Source organism: Acanthaster planci, linkage group LG06, assembly GCF_054643075.1.
Source record: "Acanthaster planci isolate LZ-2023a linkage group LG06, COTS_SCS, whole genome shotgun sequence".
Lineage (NCBI taxonomy): Eukaryota > Metazoa > Echinodermata > Asteroidea > Valvatida > Acanthasteridae > Acanthaster > Acanthaster planci.
The window spans coordinates 6,248,584-6,264,821 of NC_141782.1; the positions used below are offsets into that span (position 1 = coordinate 6,248,584).

General features: G+C 40.9%; 1 protein-coding gene across 7 annotated transcripts in view; it reads left to right on the forward strand.

Moving 5' to 3' along the window:
* The window catches only part of LOC110988817 (chloride channel protein B-like), a 167,512-nt gene that overhangs the window by 36,151 nt on the left and 115,123 nt on the right, over nucleotides 1–16,238 (forward strand). For all 7 annotated transcript variants that reach the window (XM_087137605.1, XM_087137607.1, XM_087137608.1 and 4 more), the window contains one exon: nucleotides 7,027–7,270. In XM_087137605.1, the coding sequence (XP_086993731.1) occupies nucleotides 7,027–7,270 (244 nt within the window). The remainder of the gene's footprint in view (nucleotides 1–7,026; nucleotides 7,271–16,238) is intronic.

The following is a 16,238-nucleotide window of genomic DNA, read 5'->3' on the forward strand; positions in this document are numbered from 1 at the left end:
TACGTTCCATATTAGGCTGATGATGTCAAAACAAATTTTGATTGGATGCTGATCATAGTTAGACGATTTTGCCAGGCGAAGTATAGCAGCGCTTAAGCGGGCCAGGTAAAGTATAGCAGCGCTTAAGCGGGCAATGAGAGTTGGTGCACACAGGGGCCCAATAATCTTTCCTTTAGTTTGGTCAAAATCGTAGTATTTATATATTTTAATGAAATTTTGTCAGAGCTACATGAATAAGTTGTTTGCAGATTTCAAATAAAATGCCATTATCCATTCAAAAAAAGAAAATTCAAAATTGCAGCTTAGTCGCCATGCTGGAAAAGAATGCTGACTTGATATTGGGTCCTTTGAATATATCGACTGCCACAGTTTGGTAGTTGTATCTATTTTGTGAAAAAAAAATAACCAGAACACAATTCACTCGAAATCCAGTTTGATTTTGTATCCTGTAAAGTAGGAAATTCCTGTTTGAGCATGCTGTTTTTGCTGTTTTCACGTATCCCACGATCGTTCTGTTGAGTCAAGCCTGGTATAAACGTAACCATTTTGGTCGGCGAACTCGTTTGGAAAATGTCACACCTCCTCCGAAGATAATATTCCATGGAATTGTAATGCCTAAATAAACTTTGGAAAAAGTGTAAAACTGTTGAAATCAAAGTAGCCAGCTCCCAATATGTCTCAATATGCGTTGACCATTGCACATGCACATGTGTACAACACATGTACATGTACGTATGCACATGCGTGCACATGTTCCAACACGAACCGAAGTTCGGCAAAAGTTCGACCGTAACGACCCCATCGTCTTTAATAAATGTTGATTCTGGAAATGGGGGAACGTCTTTTCCCCAGAACGGCTGTTGGTATTCATGAAGTCCTGAGATATCATGCATATTCGTGATGCTTTTTGTTGTTATGACAAAAGGGCACACTGCCACCCGGCTCATTAAACCCCTCACATTTCAGCGCACACGTCCGTCGCATCCACGGATTTCCCCCCTACTTAGTAACGCCAGACTGATCGGAAAAAATGCGGACAACATGCAGAACAACGCTTAGTCAATTTGGGGATGACGCCTAAACGCAACAGATTACAATTTTGAAAACATGCCGTTTTTTCACCGCTGGCACGTGTGGTTGAATAAGCCCCACTAGAACAAGAGGGTGCTTGGCATACCCGTCCCAATATTAAACACAACAGATTAAAGTTAACCTACAAGTTTAACATAAGACAAAGTTTACCATAAGACATATTTCCAAATTAAAGTTGTTGACCATTTTAGCTTGAATTGATGCACTGCTTGTTGCTCCCAGCCAATTCCTGCCACAATTGCAATGCGCACCCCACTGGAAAGACAGACCATGTACTCCCCTCTACCCCAACAGTCTGTATACTATCTGATTCGAATGTGATGACCTTATCACGCTGATGCGCCACGAATTGCAGGCTCTTAATTGTCCATTAACTTTCGTTTCCCTAGTTCTGTGTAAACGGAGATCAACGCATGTACCGCTATGTGCAGTGCATGTGCAGTGGGTGTGTTGTAAACTGAAGTAACGTCACACTTATGAACCGTATAGAGCATGCATGGATCCGCATACAACAGAGCATCAAAGATTTGCGTCCAGTTTGGATCGTATGTTGATCCAGAGAATCTGGCTCCCGCTCTGATGAGTGGAAACTCGAGAGGAAAACTTTAAGCAGCTGCAAGTGCAGATAAATCGATTAGAAATGAATGCACATGAAAACGGGGGGAGGGGGGATGTTCCAAGAGCCTTTAATAAACATAAGAAACCTTCACAATATAACATTAAATAGCTGCTGAGTAGGGCCACGACCTTTCATATTTCGCATGTGAGTACTACTCAACCGACCAACCATTTCTTGACGTACAATGTATTCCTAGACATTCACATTTATCGCACCTTCTGCAGTGCAAATGCAAACAACCCCCCATGCTGTCAATGAGTAACTGGTGGAAAGGATACACCGATATTTTATAGTTTGTTGGGATGTTTGTGGGATCCGTGCAACTTAATGGGATAAGAGAAATTTAGAGGCTCTGAATTATCATCACTGGGATTGCCATTCATCTTCGTGTGTAAACCAAACAGTTCAGACTGTGGAATAATTAAAAGTTTGATATCGTGAAGAACTAAACCAGTATCAATCAATAAATCAATCAATGATTCACGAGGAGTTACGTCTGCATCCAAATATCAGAAATTGCAAGAAAACTGCTGGCACTCAAATCTGCAACATGGCCAGGGCACGATGACTTGCAAAGAGCGACTTCAATCGGCCATGACATCCATATAGTATACTTGAGCGATACAGAACATACATGATACATGCAAGGTCAGCAACCACCATCTGTGGTTGGCTTAATAATTTATCCCAACTGCATCAAAGAATCTGTTGTCATAACCAGCTTCGTATTTGTTGTAAATCACCCTCAGGTTAAATCAACAAAGGGCATGTGCCAATTCCATCTTATTATTGTTATTATTATTGTAATATTATTATTATCCAGTTCTCCTTAAGTTATGTGATAATAACCTATGGGGGGGGGTCAACTCATTCCTACATTGCCTTGCCCACCATTCACCAAGCTAACTAATAAGCAAGAGTTTAGCATACCTCCAGAAGGGGTGATTGTACATCAGAATTTTGGTTACTTGTCGAAAAAACATCAAGCCACACTGGCCGCCATAGTGCCATGTTTATTATTCACTAACCTTATCCTGAGCTAGGTGATTGAAGTTGAACGCTACCACCAATAAAGCGAATATGGGCACATACCAGAACTGCGGTAGCTTGTGAAAAAAACAGGGCACAATCACTCCCTACTTGCCACATTGGGCACGCACAAGCTTTGAGATTCTTGTCATGCTGGCCAACCATTCACCTTCATATTAACTTAGCATCCCTAATTGATCAGAGTAGAATCAAGCCCCGACATGGCGAGCGGGCACAAACAGGCAGCACCGTGGCAGCTTGCATATGAAATTATTAAATGGAACATACATGTACTTCCATAATTGCCTCCACTTGGCACACACAGCAGGCCCAAATTGTTGGCAAGCTAGAAAACTGTTAACCTTATGCGGGACAAAATAGGCACTAAACTTGAACTGACGGCGAAAAATCTTCTTCTAGTAGTAGGACAATACTCTCTCTGCCAAAAACGTGTGAAACCTTTATACCCATGCAAACAGCTGTACCGTAACATAAGAGTTTTCTCAAGGGCTGGCAACCTACATGTACAAGTAGAAACTTTAAAAAGTCATTGGTTGGAAATAAATTTCGGCGTCCCAGCACAAAATGCACTGCGTACAGAAACAATACGTAGACGGACATGGCAAGTAATTGAATATCCATAAAACTGGAGAATGAAACTAAGCTATCAAAAGCAAATGGGAAAATTGGAACCTTAATCTTTCTACTGCACTAAATTCAAGTGAACAAGTAAGTTTGAAGTTATGATGATAAAATCGAGGAAAACAAGTAAGCATTAAATGGCTGAGAAAGTCACAGTCCGCGTTGAGTGGGTTTTGTAAACATTGAACTTTCAAGCTCTCTTCAAGAAACGGGAGCACGAAATAGAAAGTTCAGCAAAATTAACAGGGGTTTACTTGTAGTAAACTTTCATAAGTATTGTTTGCACGGCAATTATTTGATCCAAAAGAACACGGTTTTTCCTATTAGTTATGTCTCTATCCTAAAACTGAAGTGTGATTTTACTGGTGTGATGAGGGTTTTCATGTAACTTCCCATGTAAGCACTACTCCAAGCTGCATGCAAACCTTAAAAGTTCTAACGATTACGAGACAATGGTCCACAACATTCACCATACAAAAGAGCTCACGTTTTGAAATAAATGTTACATATTCCCCCACCTATTTACATGACATTCCATTAATGCCAATTATACCAGGCAGCGCACAAGATAGCTTATTTGAAAAATAACAACCAAACTCTTTCCCTGAAGAGGACTTACAAGGTAGTCGAGCAGGTTTTCAGTCCTCAGCACCACCTAATTAATGGACACAGAGAATACAATGGTTGCAAAGCACACCATAGACTGTCACTCCCCGTTTACCAGCTTTCAACCAACCCTTTGGGGCTAGCTTACATTAAAACCCTAACCCCCAAGGGTTTATGTAAAATCGTATTGAAATTGGAGGATTTGGGACCGTTAGGGTTAATAGCCAATTCGTTCACAAAACCAGTAAAGAGAAAACATCCAGCTTGATACTTAGAAACAAGCCTATTTGGATAGAACTACCACATTTGAATAGGCTGATAAATAAACACTCAATCCCTGCACAAATTCCAATTTAGTTTGCAACTTCAGAGGAATATACATTGCCGACGAAGGAAAGAAAAATCTCATATAACAGTGTACAACATCTTTCTTGTCTGTTGATTGTAAATTATAGTAACCCTATAACTTGACCTTCCTTGGGCTTCTGCCAGCCAGCAAGGACCCAGGTGGTCACGCGCCTGCACTCCAAGCTACGTGTTTACAACATCATGGCAACAAACAGCTTATTATTAAATTTAGGAATTGTCAACAAACTATATGTCTGCTGAGAATAATGCATTTTATCTTGGAGTAATAAAATAAATTATTGCATTCCTGTTGCCGACCCACCTCCAGGGTATGATGCCACTCTTCATATGTAGGCTGGGCAGGGGTATGTGAATGCAGGAGACTCCTCCCCCACATGGAGTGGGTCGAGTTTCCTAGTGATACCCACCCCTGCCCAGCTGCTCCCGCCCATCCGTCCCCACTTTGGCTCTGGTGGTTTTCACCGCTTTGAAAAGAAGAACAAACATGGCGGCAGGGCTGCAGTGCATTGTGGAGGGTCAAGGGGCAGTATGCATAATCAAGTCTTTTCAGTGAATTGTAATAGGCACATGGGAAATTTGCATATGTAGGCTGGGCAGGGGTGAGTATCACTAGGAGACCTGACACACTCCATGTGAGGGAGGAATTGACGCCATGGTGTCTACTACTTTTTCTTCTTGTGTTTGAATGGAACCCTCTCTCCCATTCCATAAAAGACCTAACCAATTCAGTTGTGGGTGGGTGACCATCTTAATTTTTCCTTGTTGGGAACAAGCCCTACAGCTGTAAGGTCAGCCGTCACCTCTTGAGCGATTTTGTTACACTTATTTCTTGTGTCCTCTCTTCCCCATCCATCATCCAGGTAAACTATGATGTACATACCTTGCCTCACAAATAGGGCCACCAGTGGCCTGATAATTTTAGTAATATGTGTGGAGCGCTAGTTTAAACCAAATGGTAGCACATTGAATACAAAATATCTGGTGTGACCTTGAACGTCCCATGCAAACCCAAGGTACTTGATTTGTTCACTGAAAATTTTGACATGATAACACCTGATTTTAAATCAATGGATCACCCATTTTATATTGTGGTGCCTCATTCCAGTCCTTGAACTTACCTTTCCAAACAAATCAATTTACATACCTTAGATCTAGAATGAATAAGTCTTTCCTTGCCAGACTTTTATACTGAAACAGTTACTGGATTAATTATGTATGGGGGAATTCGAACTCTGAAATCAGGTTTTTGTCCTTAAGCTCTGTTATGGCCTCCTGTCCAATTCTGAATGGAGGATTGCAGAGTGATTTTTCTTTGAATACCTCAGTGGTGTTTCTTTAAAGGGAATCCGGTAACCTATACATAATATATCTAATACCTCTGGATAAGCTTTAAGTTTTCCCCAGAATGCTGTACAAGGTCATCATGCACCCTTTTAAGTTTCATTCTGCAACCTCTTGTTCATAATCATATAAATTATCTGCTTAAAACTTATGGTACTGTGCTTCTGTGCTCTGCCATGAACCCACACTATCCTCTACCAGGATGTGACTATCGAGTACTGATGTCTTTGGTTCTGTCTGCCTGGATTTTGGAGAGTTCCTTTCTCCAGTGAACTGTTTTTCCACACTTAAAACAAATGTCTGTGGGTCTCGCTGCTGATCTGAAAAGAGTGGTGTATGGGAGGCAAGATGCTGGTCTATACTGGTTACTTGTAGTGGTGAAAATGACTATCTGGATTAGGAGACGACTCTGAGATCTGTCCTTGCATTTGTTGGAAAGTGATGTGGAGTTATATGAACTCTTGGCGCTCTTGCATTTGGCCATAGCCCGGGACTGAGCAGAGTGAATTCTTTTCTTGTCCTCGCAATCATCCACCAACTCATTGCTTGACGTATTCGTCTACACCACCCCAACCTGCCTCTGATTTATTGGCAAGATGGATCAGCTTATTCCTCTTATGCAATTCTGTGACTGCTTCTGCTAGGCTTTCTTTTGCTGCCACTTAGGAATTCTCTTTGAGCAATTTCTGAGCAGTTTTGACCTTTTGAGCTTTCTTCTCATTGAACTCAAAGTGAGCATGATTGCCTTTAAAATGAAATTATAACTCCCTCTCTTCAAGAACTGGACCTTGCTGGTGGGCTTTTTTTATTTTCATGCTTATGTTTTGCTATAACCTTGTCAATGTGTGATTGGAATGAACCCAGGGCCTCTGATACTCCTTTTACTATTTTGGAGACATCGATCTTAAGGAGATAGGCTATTGAGCACCTTGAGCACCCCGTCTACGTTGTGTATCTGTATTAGATAGTGAACATCATTGGCCTCCGCCATTGTAGGGCGTAGAGAGTTAAGTGAAAAATTCTGTTGTAGCTGCACTGAAAACAATCAATGAGTACCACACCCTTGGCTTGTGCACTCTATCTTTGCAATCTTACATAATATACTAATTTACCATGCCCTCTATTGTTTTTGATAGAAAGTGTGAATACCATCTGACCTTAAGCCTGATAGTATGGATTTGCAAAGAATTCACCTAGTAGCCCTTAATTTAGGTTGTAATGTGCTTTATTATTGTATGTGTCTCTTTAAACTGATTTTAAATGTTTAAGTGACAAAGATGTTAAGATAAATGTTTAATTCAAAATCACAATTATTTTAAATTTTCCAGAAGAAACTTCATATCAGCTGGTGCTGCAGCTGGTGTTGCTTCTGCCTTTGGTGCCCCTGTTGGAGGCTTGTTATTTGCCATGGAAGAGGTGTCATCTTTCTGGAGTATGAAATTGTCATGGCAGGTTTTTTTCTGCTGTATGGTTTCCACCTTTACCACTGACTTGTTCAACTCTGCATTTCACAATTTCAAGTATCAAGGCCAGTTTGGTCTTTTCAAGACAAAAAGCTACATCATATTTAAGGTAAGGGAAAAAAGTACAAGTTCTTAAATTAATTAAGTGTCCAGGTATAGAAAGTACATATTCTTCCTCCTTGTGTTCATTTCTACATGAATCACTTACTACACTCTGCATGTCTTTCTACCACTGGAGTCTGTATAGGAATTAGTATACCTACACTTGAACGGCATTGTGCACGTGCACAGTTGTTCATACACACAGTACTCGCAACGTAACCAGTGTTAAAATCCACGACCTTTGAGGCTGAGTCCAGGTCCTGGGTCTCCAAGGCTAAGGCCAAGACCAATTCAAGACTGACTCACCAAGGCAACAGTGTCTAAGTCCTAGGCCAGTTATTCCATATATACTTGTACATCACCACCCTCACCACCACAAAAAGAGCAAATATGGAAGCTAACTTGCTCTCAGTATATTAAAGAAGTTCCCTACAATAATTTGTCAACGTTTTGAAATAATAGCCGCACAGTTGTCAAAAAGATCCTCCAACCAAATGCATTTATATGTGAATGTAACAATTTTTCAATAAGAAATGGAAGAAAAAAGTTGGGAGAGCTTCCAAAAGTGATAATACATGTAATTTCTTTGGAAAAAGCAGTATTAGAAAGAAAGTAGCACTCTCTCCTATCCATTAATACACGGCCTAATGGAAAAAATCACAAAAGGCAGTCGGCGTCCAACCTGTGTTTAAAGGTGGCACATGCGAAGCTACCTTCCAGCATTGGCCAGACAATCAGATGGCTAAGCAGCCAAATGGGCCAACACCTTACGATCTAAATTTATCCTTTTTAAGGTATCTCTGATCTAAATTCTTAAAAAATGATACCCACTTCCTTGTAAATGTATCAGAAGCCATTTGAAAAAATTGCCCCTTTTTTCTAGTCAAAACTCTTTTCGGAGCTCCATTAAAACTACCGGAAAAGAGGTATTTGGTATACCATCTCTTACTTCGATGGGACGTTGTGTGTCTCCTGCTGCTGATAAAGCCCAGGTATTGAACAAGCATTTTTGTTCAATCTTCACAAAGGAAGACCTTAGTGACTTTTCGTCAGCTGGATCCACTCACTATCCCAAACCTATCGACAGTGTTGTTGACTTTAGTTACTGACTCCAGTGGTGATTTTTATCGACTTGAGACTTGACTTCGAAAAAATGACTTAGGACTTGACTAAGTTTGACTTTGTGAAAAACACTCATTAAAAATAATAAACACAAACGTTTGGGTGTCCGCACATAATTTATTGAAGAGAATGCCCATTCAATGTCGACCCTTTTAATGTAGGCTAGTGACTGCAAGAGCAAACTGCCTGATTGTCCGTATGCTGCACAGCCAGGACTGCACAGGGGGCTGCATGGTATTTGAGGCATGCATATTCTTAGACATTATATCATTTGTTGCTCAGCGCAGCAATTATTCTTTATAGGCTTACTCCATACATGTACATGATCTGAAAGCATAACAGAAGAAACTTCTTTTCAAACAGCTGGAAAAAAATACTACCCTCATAAATCAATCAATAATTTACTTGTGACCTGATTTGGGAAATTTGACTTGTGACTTGACTTGGGAAGATTTGACTTGAGACTTGAGTTGACTTGGGAAAAATAACTTGGTTACAACACTGTCCATCAACCTCACCATAAAAGTACCCTGGGGGTGGGAAAGCGTCTCACCAACACTCAACAAAAAAACATCAGTAACAGACTAGGTTTCTGCCAAGATTTTAATAAGCTGTACATGTATCTCCAGCCTTATTATTTATCGTCTATTATGGATAAGTTTCTCAGGCAGGTCATGTGATGTTCAACTTGCAAGTCTGATAATTGACATTGCTAAGATCATGACCACTAAAAGCCAGGTCAATTTTGTTATATTGGATTCAGCAAGGTCTTTAACACAGTGCCCACCAAAGATAGTTGTGCAGGCTGGAGCATTTCAGAATTAAGAGCAGCCTTCTTGGATGGATAAACACCTTCACTGCCAGACGTTAATGTGTACAACTTGTATGTGTTGAGACCAAACTCACCAGAATCTCCAGTCACATAAGGAGTGTCCAGAGGGACTGTGTTTGGGTCTTTGCCCTTCCTTTTATACATAACTATTTGGCAAAAGCAGTCTCTTTAAAACCATACTGTGAGCAGATGACTACATAATTTCCCAGGAAATTACAGGAAACCAGGATAGCCAGCCCCTTCAAGAGTAAATCAGTTTTCTTTGCCACCAGGGAGCAAAATGACAGATGGTTTTTCAAATCAATTCTTCAAAATGTTCGTTGATGCATGTCAACCACATGAACAAGCCTATCCATATGTATAATGATTGAAATGCTCTTGAAATAATGAATCATGACCTACACCTTAGAGTGGAGATTAGGGAATACCTTAACTGGGTAAACCACTTAAATCAAGTCACAAGTAAAGCTAAGAGTTCTGTATTATCTGAAGAGAAGTATCTACTCATATAGTAAATCAGTGAAATAGCCTACCAATGAAATGAATGAAATATCCTACGAAACCCTAATCAGAAAACAGTTTGAGTGCTGTGCACCAACATAGGATCCTCATCACAATGACAACAAGACATCTCTTTCGAAAATCCAATGCTGAGCTGCTCGCTCAACATCCAGAGCAACTACAGCAGAAAATCACCATGTTACAAATTTGCTCAAGTTGGAACCTTTTTAACCACTTCGGACCGGGGCATTTTTCAATGTTGAGGATGCTGGGCCGGCATGACTATCATTTTTTCCGTTTTCAAAATCCTTCAACAATTCATCATTCCATTTAACGGTCGTTTATAGCCGCACAGAGTAATCTTCAGGCACTACTCTAAGTTGACAGGTGACCTTCATTGACGCCCGAATATTTCAGCCAGGCCTGCAGCCTTGTAAACAGAGCCCAGATTGTGCGGTGTTATACAACTGTCTTTTGTTCACGAACCTGGCTCAGTGCACTGCTGACCTCTTTTCAATAGGGGCCAGATTAGCATGCAGCGGTGCTGTGTGGCTCATTGCTGCGGTGGTGGAGAGCTTTTGTCCCCGGTGGTAATCCGCTTGCTCTAAATACCCCAAACCCTGGTATCGATTTCAAAATAACGCTGGATTATCACCACTTTTGAGAGTGAAAAATGCCGGTCATGCCCAGCAGCCTGGTCTTTTGTTCGGAGTACAGTCTTTTGTTACAGGGCCCTGTTTCCTTTGTCCGAGTTCGGAGACCCCGGCCACACATATAAACCATACGGCTCCGATTTCGGAGTCCCTGACTGGTAGTGGTTAAAGTTGTCATAACAAACTTTCCTCAATCTCCATCTTTAACCACTTGCTGCCGGGAAACCCTGTTTAGAGCACCATGTGTTTATATGCAGAGCCGAGGTGTCTGAAATGGAACAAAAGAGCTGGTCCATGTAACAAAAGAGTACTCGGAACAAAAGACCTGCTGCTGGGAATTGCCATCATTTTTCGGCTTGCATTTTTTGAAGGTATTGAAGGGCATAGCACCCCCGTGGATTAGCACCACAGGCAAAAAGTGCTCAAGGGCCCATTGATGCTAATCCAGCTGCATTTGAAACGACCCCACTCTCATTCACTGGGGACAAAGGAAATTATGCAACACCTCACAATTCTGGTTTCTCTTTAACAAGGCTGCAGGCCTGGCTGAAATACCTAGGAGTCAATGAAGGTTGCCAGTCAGTTTAGAGTAGCCACCAAACAGTCATTCGTGTAGGTGTAAACGTCCATGAAATGAAATGTATGTGTGCACTGCATTTTTAAAAGCACCCAACAGCAAGTGGTTAAAGAAGCCTCATATAAACCCTTGGGTTCTCCTGAAATACTATGAGTCTTTCAAGATATTTCAAAATGGAAGCGCTATAGCCTAGAAATTGGCAATTTTGGATGAGGATAAGTCATGCATGTGACATTATTAAAGATGCACCCTTAAAAACCCTGTACATGTATATCCTAAAGTACATGTACATGTAAACAGCCCATTGGGTGGAAATCTGGCTTCGAGCATATGCAAACATACTCTGGGAGATATAGGTAGGAAGATTCCTGGCGCTGAAAGGAATCAGCATGTAGTGTAATGTCTGCAACAATGAGGGTACGAGTCCCACAGACTCGAATTTAAATCCGGCCCGCTGCATGCTGGCAAAACCACTGTATCTTCTGAACTGCCTGTCTGATTGGATTAAAACCATCGATTGATGTATTGATCACGTCAACAGCTATCAAATTACTAGGATTTAAATTGTATTTTAAATCTTGAAAACACTGACAGAAAATGATTGTACGATCCGTGTTGTTGCTCTTTACATGAAGTGAAAGTGTAAATATGGCCTTCATTATAAAAAGGTATGTTTTATTTAATAACGTTTGTGTCGTAACTATTAAGTCATCAAGTGATATAATGCAGGTATTTCAGTAATTCTGAGTCAAAAAGGAGTGGAAAAGCCCTCTGCATGTTGAAAACAGGCAGAAAGCTCTCATTTTCTTTTCTTTTTTCAGACTCTTTTCCCATAGCGTTTGTAGACATATTCCTCCACTGGTCCACTGTGGTAGTTCTCTATATCTGATTTACTTCAAACTTGGCAAACCTTCAGAGAACCATCCAAGGAAGTTCCTAGAACAAATTTGCCATGATGACAGCATGAACTGATTTAATATTGAATATTTTATTTTTCCAGATTTTGTGCACATTTTTCAACAGCCAGCCTTTGGAACTCTCTGGTTAATCTGATTTCACATTTGTGCACACTCTTAGTCCTCCTTGTAAAGAGGGTCCCAGAACAAAATCTTCAAAATGACATCATCAGCATCACGTTAAATTTAAACTGCAGTTTTTCTCCAAAGGTTTTGAACACGTTTTTCTACTCTACACTTTTTGAGCGAGTAGTCCTCAACTTCAGCTGAAGCTTACTGTGAGAATGAAAGAGAAATTTTGTTATTCGAGTTGAAAAATACCCAAGACTCAAAATGTGAGGTTCTGTCACAATGCATGTATTTTGACAGAACCCTTTATACTTGGTTGAACACAGATCTGTTGCTTTGCAAGGTTTGAAGAATCTTACAGTATTAGATATAGGCTCATAGTCCTATGTGCACTTCCCTAGATAGCTGACACACTTCCTAGCAGATGTTATACTTTTTGCACTCATCCCAACTCTTTATGCATAAGGTGGGATCACAAGCATGTACCTTTTCATGGTTAAAGGAAGAATGCTGTAAAATCTGCACTGCTATATTCATGGTTCCAGAAAGCTGCCACAGATCCCCACAAATCTGCATCAGTTTGCATTCAATTGCCCCCCTCCCTTTCTTGCAGCTATGACAGTTTGAAAATTGAAGGTTTCACAAAAGGTGGATTCTGAAAAGGATTCTAGCACTAATTATTCATAAAGCCAATCGCAGTCCATTGTTTTAGCCAATCAGGCCAAGGGTCAGATTATTTCTGTCACGCAATGCTAGTTTAGGAGGGAAATTCTCATGTGAGGATCATTCTATCACAGCTTGTTGGACAAGCTGGGTCAATTTGCCCACTCTCTGTATGGAATAATTCTGGGAGCAAGATCAGTTGGAATATTCTTTCTGTGGAATATTATGAGAACTGGCAGCTTGGTCCAAGCTGGGTTCATCATCCTTTCTGTGGAGCACATTTGCTGTGGTTGACAGTGCATTGCAGGCTGCAGGATTACTGCAAGCACAGACTATCCGGAGGGCTAAAGTGTTGGGGCCTTTCCTTCTTGGGATATCCTTGCTGTCCAAGAGAATGCTGGCCAAGTGTTACTTTGGAAAATATAGTTGTGTGCTGTCCATCTGGAAATTACTAGGAGTCACCTCATGGATCCTTTGAGGCCAGGGTGTGGTTGGGAAGCCGGAGTGTGCTGAAGCTGCATGTGTGATTACACTGCATGACATTTAAGCTCAGCGGGACCAGACCTCTTATTTGAAATCTAGTCGGAGGAGGGGAATCCTGTTTGCTGTTGTTTGGTTGGCATTGACTGAGCTATACTACTAACATGATGCAGAAAGCCAGTGAAAAGGCTGGAACTAACAGACCTCAGCCACAAAAGGCTGCTAGAGTCGGCCGGCAACCTCTATGGCAATCATCATGAGCCATGGTACAAGCAGATACCAGTGCCGCAGCTGCTGAAGCTGACATGTCTCGGGCTCCTTCTGCGATGCCCTCACCACCAATGGCATCATCTTCAGTGGTAGTGCTTCCTCAGCTTCCCAGCACGGCACCAAGGGAGGTGGGGGCTCTTCCTAGGAGCCCTACCCGACCACTGTTTGGCAAGCACTGCACACCAGTAAGGCTGACAACCCAGGGAGGAGCTCAAGTGCACAAGTCACCAAGCATTATTGCAGAACCAGCTGCTGGGCCAAGTACAACTGCTAGTTTAGTTGGGATTTTTCACTGATACCATAGGCCAACTGCCCCAGTTGTTTTCCCAGAATTCCAAAAGTATGCCTAGCATGTGTACCCTGTTTGGGTCCCTTCTCCCTATTCAGTCAATCAGGCTCGCAACCCCTAAAGCTAGGCTTTTGTTTTGACGGTCTAATGCAGTACTGCGATATATCCGTCCAAACCCCTGGGTCAATCGTAACTAATTTCTTTCATAGTTTTCATGGCATGGATTTGTGTGTTTAGGTACTAAGATAGTCTGGAGAGTGGGTGATTCTGTTGTTCACCGTGCAAAAGGCAAGGGCAGGGCTGGTGTGGGATCTCATGGATTTGCTGCACTCCATTAAGTCACCACGACCAGATCTAGTAATTATTCATGTAGGTACAAATGATCTGGTTCACATGTTCCAAATTCGTCAGCGTATTTCCCTTTACATGCAGTGGTGTCGGCATATGCCATTCTGGTGTAGTCAGCCATTCTGCCGCACCTTTTTTACCATAGGGCGAACAATCAGGGAGCCATGGAATATGTCCGCCGTTGGGCCCGATCCCGTTGCGGATTGTTTGGGGCTTCATTTTGCCTCATGATTTGATTCAGCAGTAAAGTCACTCGTTGTTCGTATATGATGGAATCCACCTCAGTGTTGCTAGCACTAATCTTTTACCATCTGAGTTTGCCTCATGCATTTTTTCACAAATGGAGAAATCTTAAATTTCACTTTCGTAATGGGGGTATTATGTCTTCGTATCTAAGCCAATACAATTAATCAGTAACATGCAGAATTAAAAAACGGTTTTCGGGATCTTATCTTCCGGTATATAGGATATTCATACGGGATGTCCAATTTGAGAAGACAATTCAATAACTTTGGGGATGGATTGAATCGGAGCTGTCTGTTTCCAAGTGGTAAGGTTGCCGTGTGGGCATTGCCTTTGAATAGTTCAATGATTTTCATCATTTTCATGTGTATAAAGACTTGTTCCCAAGTTCATGTTGCATGCTGGAATTGGTGAATTTTGATAATGTTTATCTTTTGATTGGTTAGGAGTGGCTTTCCTTCCTGTTGGGGCGTATTCTGCACGTGTGGCGTTTTTTAACAGGATACAAAGATAGCCATTTCCTAACACGTGCATGATATGACATGTATCTTTACTGTTACAATACATTGTACCGATGAGATTATTGTTGACATTGTTTGCCAAAATACACTGTAATTTGTAAGGGGCCAGCCATACCCTCTTATGTACCCAAAGGGGTGGCAGGGTTCTGCCCAGGATGGTTTTAGTGCCGGCAGGACTATCCAAGCGGAACGGCACCATCGGTTGGCGCGGAGCGTACCAGAAAATTTTTGGAATCTAAAAGCCCCCAGATGGCCGGAAACAGCACTTTCTGGGTGTTTTCAGCTGTGTATACACAGCATAGAATTAGGGATCTCATGTCTGAAATTTCTGAAATTTAATAAAAAAATTGAAAATTTGTAATTTTGGTCAACTAGGATGAGGTGATAATTTTAGACGGGCAATTGAATTAGAAAAAAAGAGTAGAAATAGATATTGATTTTATTCTGTAAATCCCTTAAATATTGAATTAATTTCTATCTCTATGATGCCCATAATTTTTCATTGCTATTCAAATAATGTTTCATTTTTTGTGTGTTGAAAATAAGGCGAAACATGCAAAATCTTGGCGGAATATTTTCCTTATTTTCTTTGTACGAAAGTTCGTACAGTATGCATATGGGATAACGACATTCATAAATGTGTGCAGGGATTTTCTGAACAGTCATTTTAAAGTCTACGTGAACATAATGTAGATTGGCCATTTGCTTTTCTGACACATCTGGCCATGTGTCATGTGCATACTGAGCGCGTGTATCTTGCCATATGGAACTCGTTTACGGAAAAGGCAAAATCATGCTGTTACTTTTGAATAAAAAAATTGCGGAGTTAATATTTTCACCGTGGGATAAACAACAATTAACGAATGTGGTGCGATCGTTTAAAAAACGATCGCAGTGATCGTTTTATGCAACATCGAGCAGAAAATACATGCACCGACTGTTGCTAACCGTGGTCGGCGCGGCAAAAAACAGTCACGGTCGATTGTCAGTTTTGCAAGTACATGTAAAATTGTTTTTCTGCCAGATTTTTAAGTGTTTAAACGAAGTGTGAATGAGGTCATTTGCAATTTTGTCTTTCTGAAAGTTAAGCCAAATTTTCTTTTCAAGTTGTGGAACTGGGTAAAATGCGGAACTGGACAAATAGACCTAATGAATGTCATTTTATTTCCTGTTTGTATATTTATATCGTGACTTGTTCAAAAATAGAACAAGTATAATTTTAGAAGAAAGATCTTGCTTCGAATCTGGCCATCACTGTAGCTTTCCCTGAAATAACCAGAGTAATGTGATTTGTAATATATATCAATTTTTACATTATAGTTTTATAAATACATGTATGTAGGTGAACATGACTCATAAAATGTACAATGTAATGATTAAAAAATCTGGTACCGAGACATAATAATTTAATTTTTTGGCTCATGTACTGGTATAAACAGCTACATGTACCT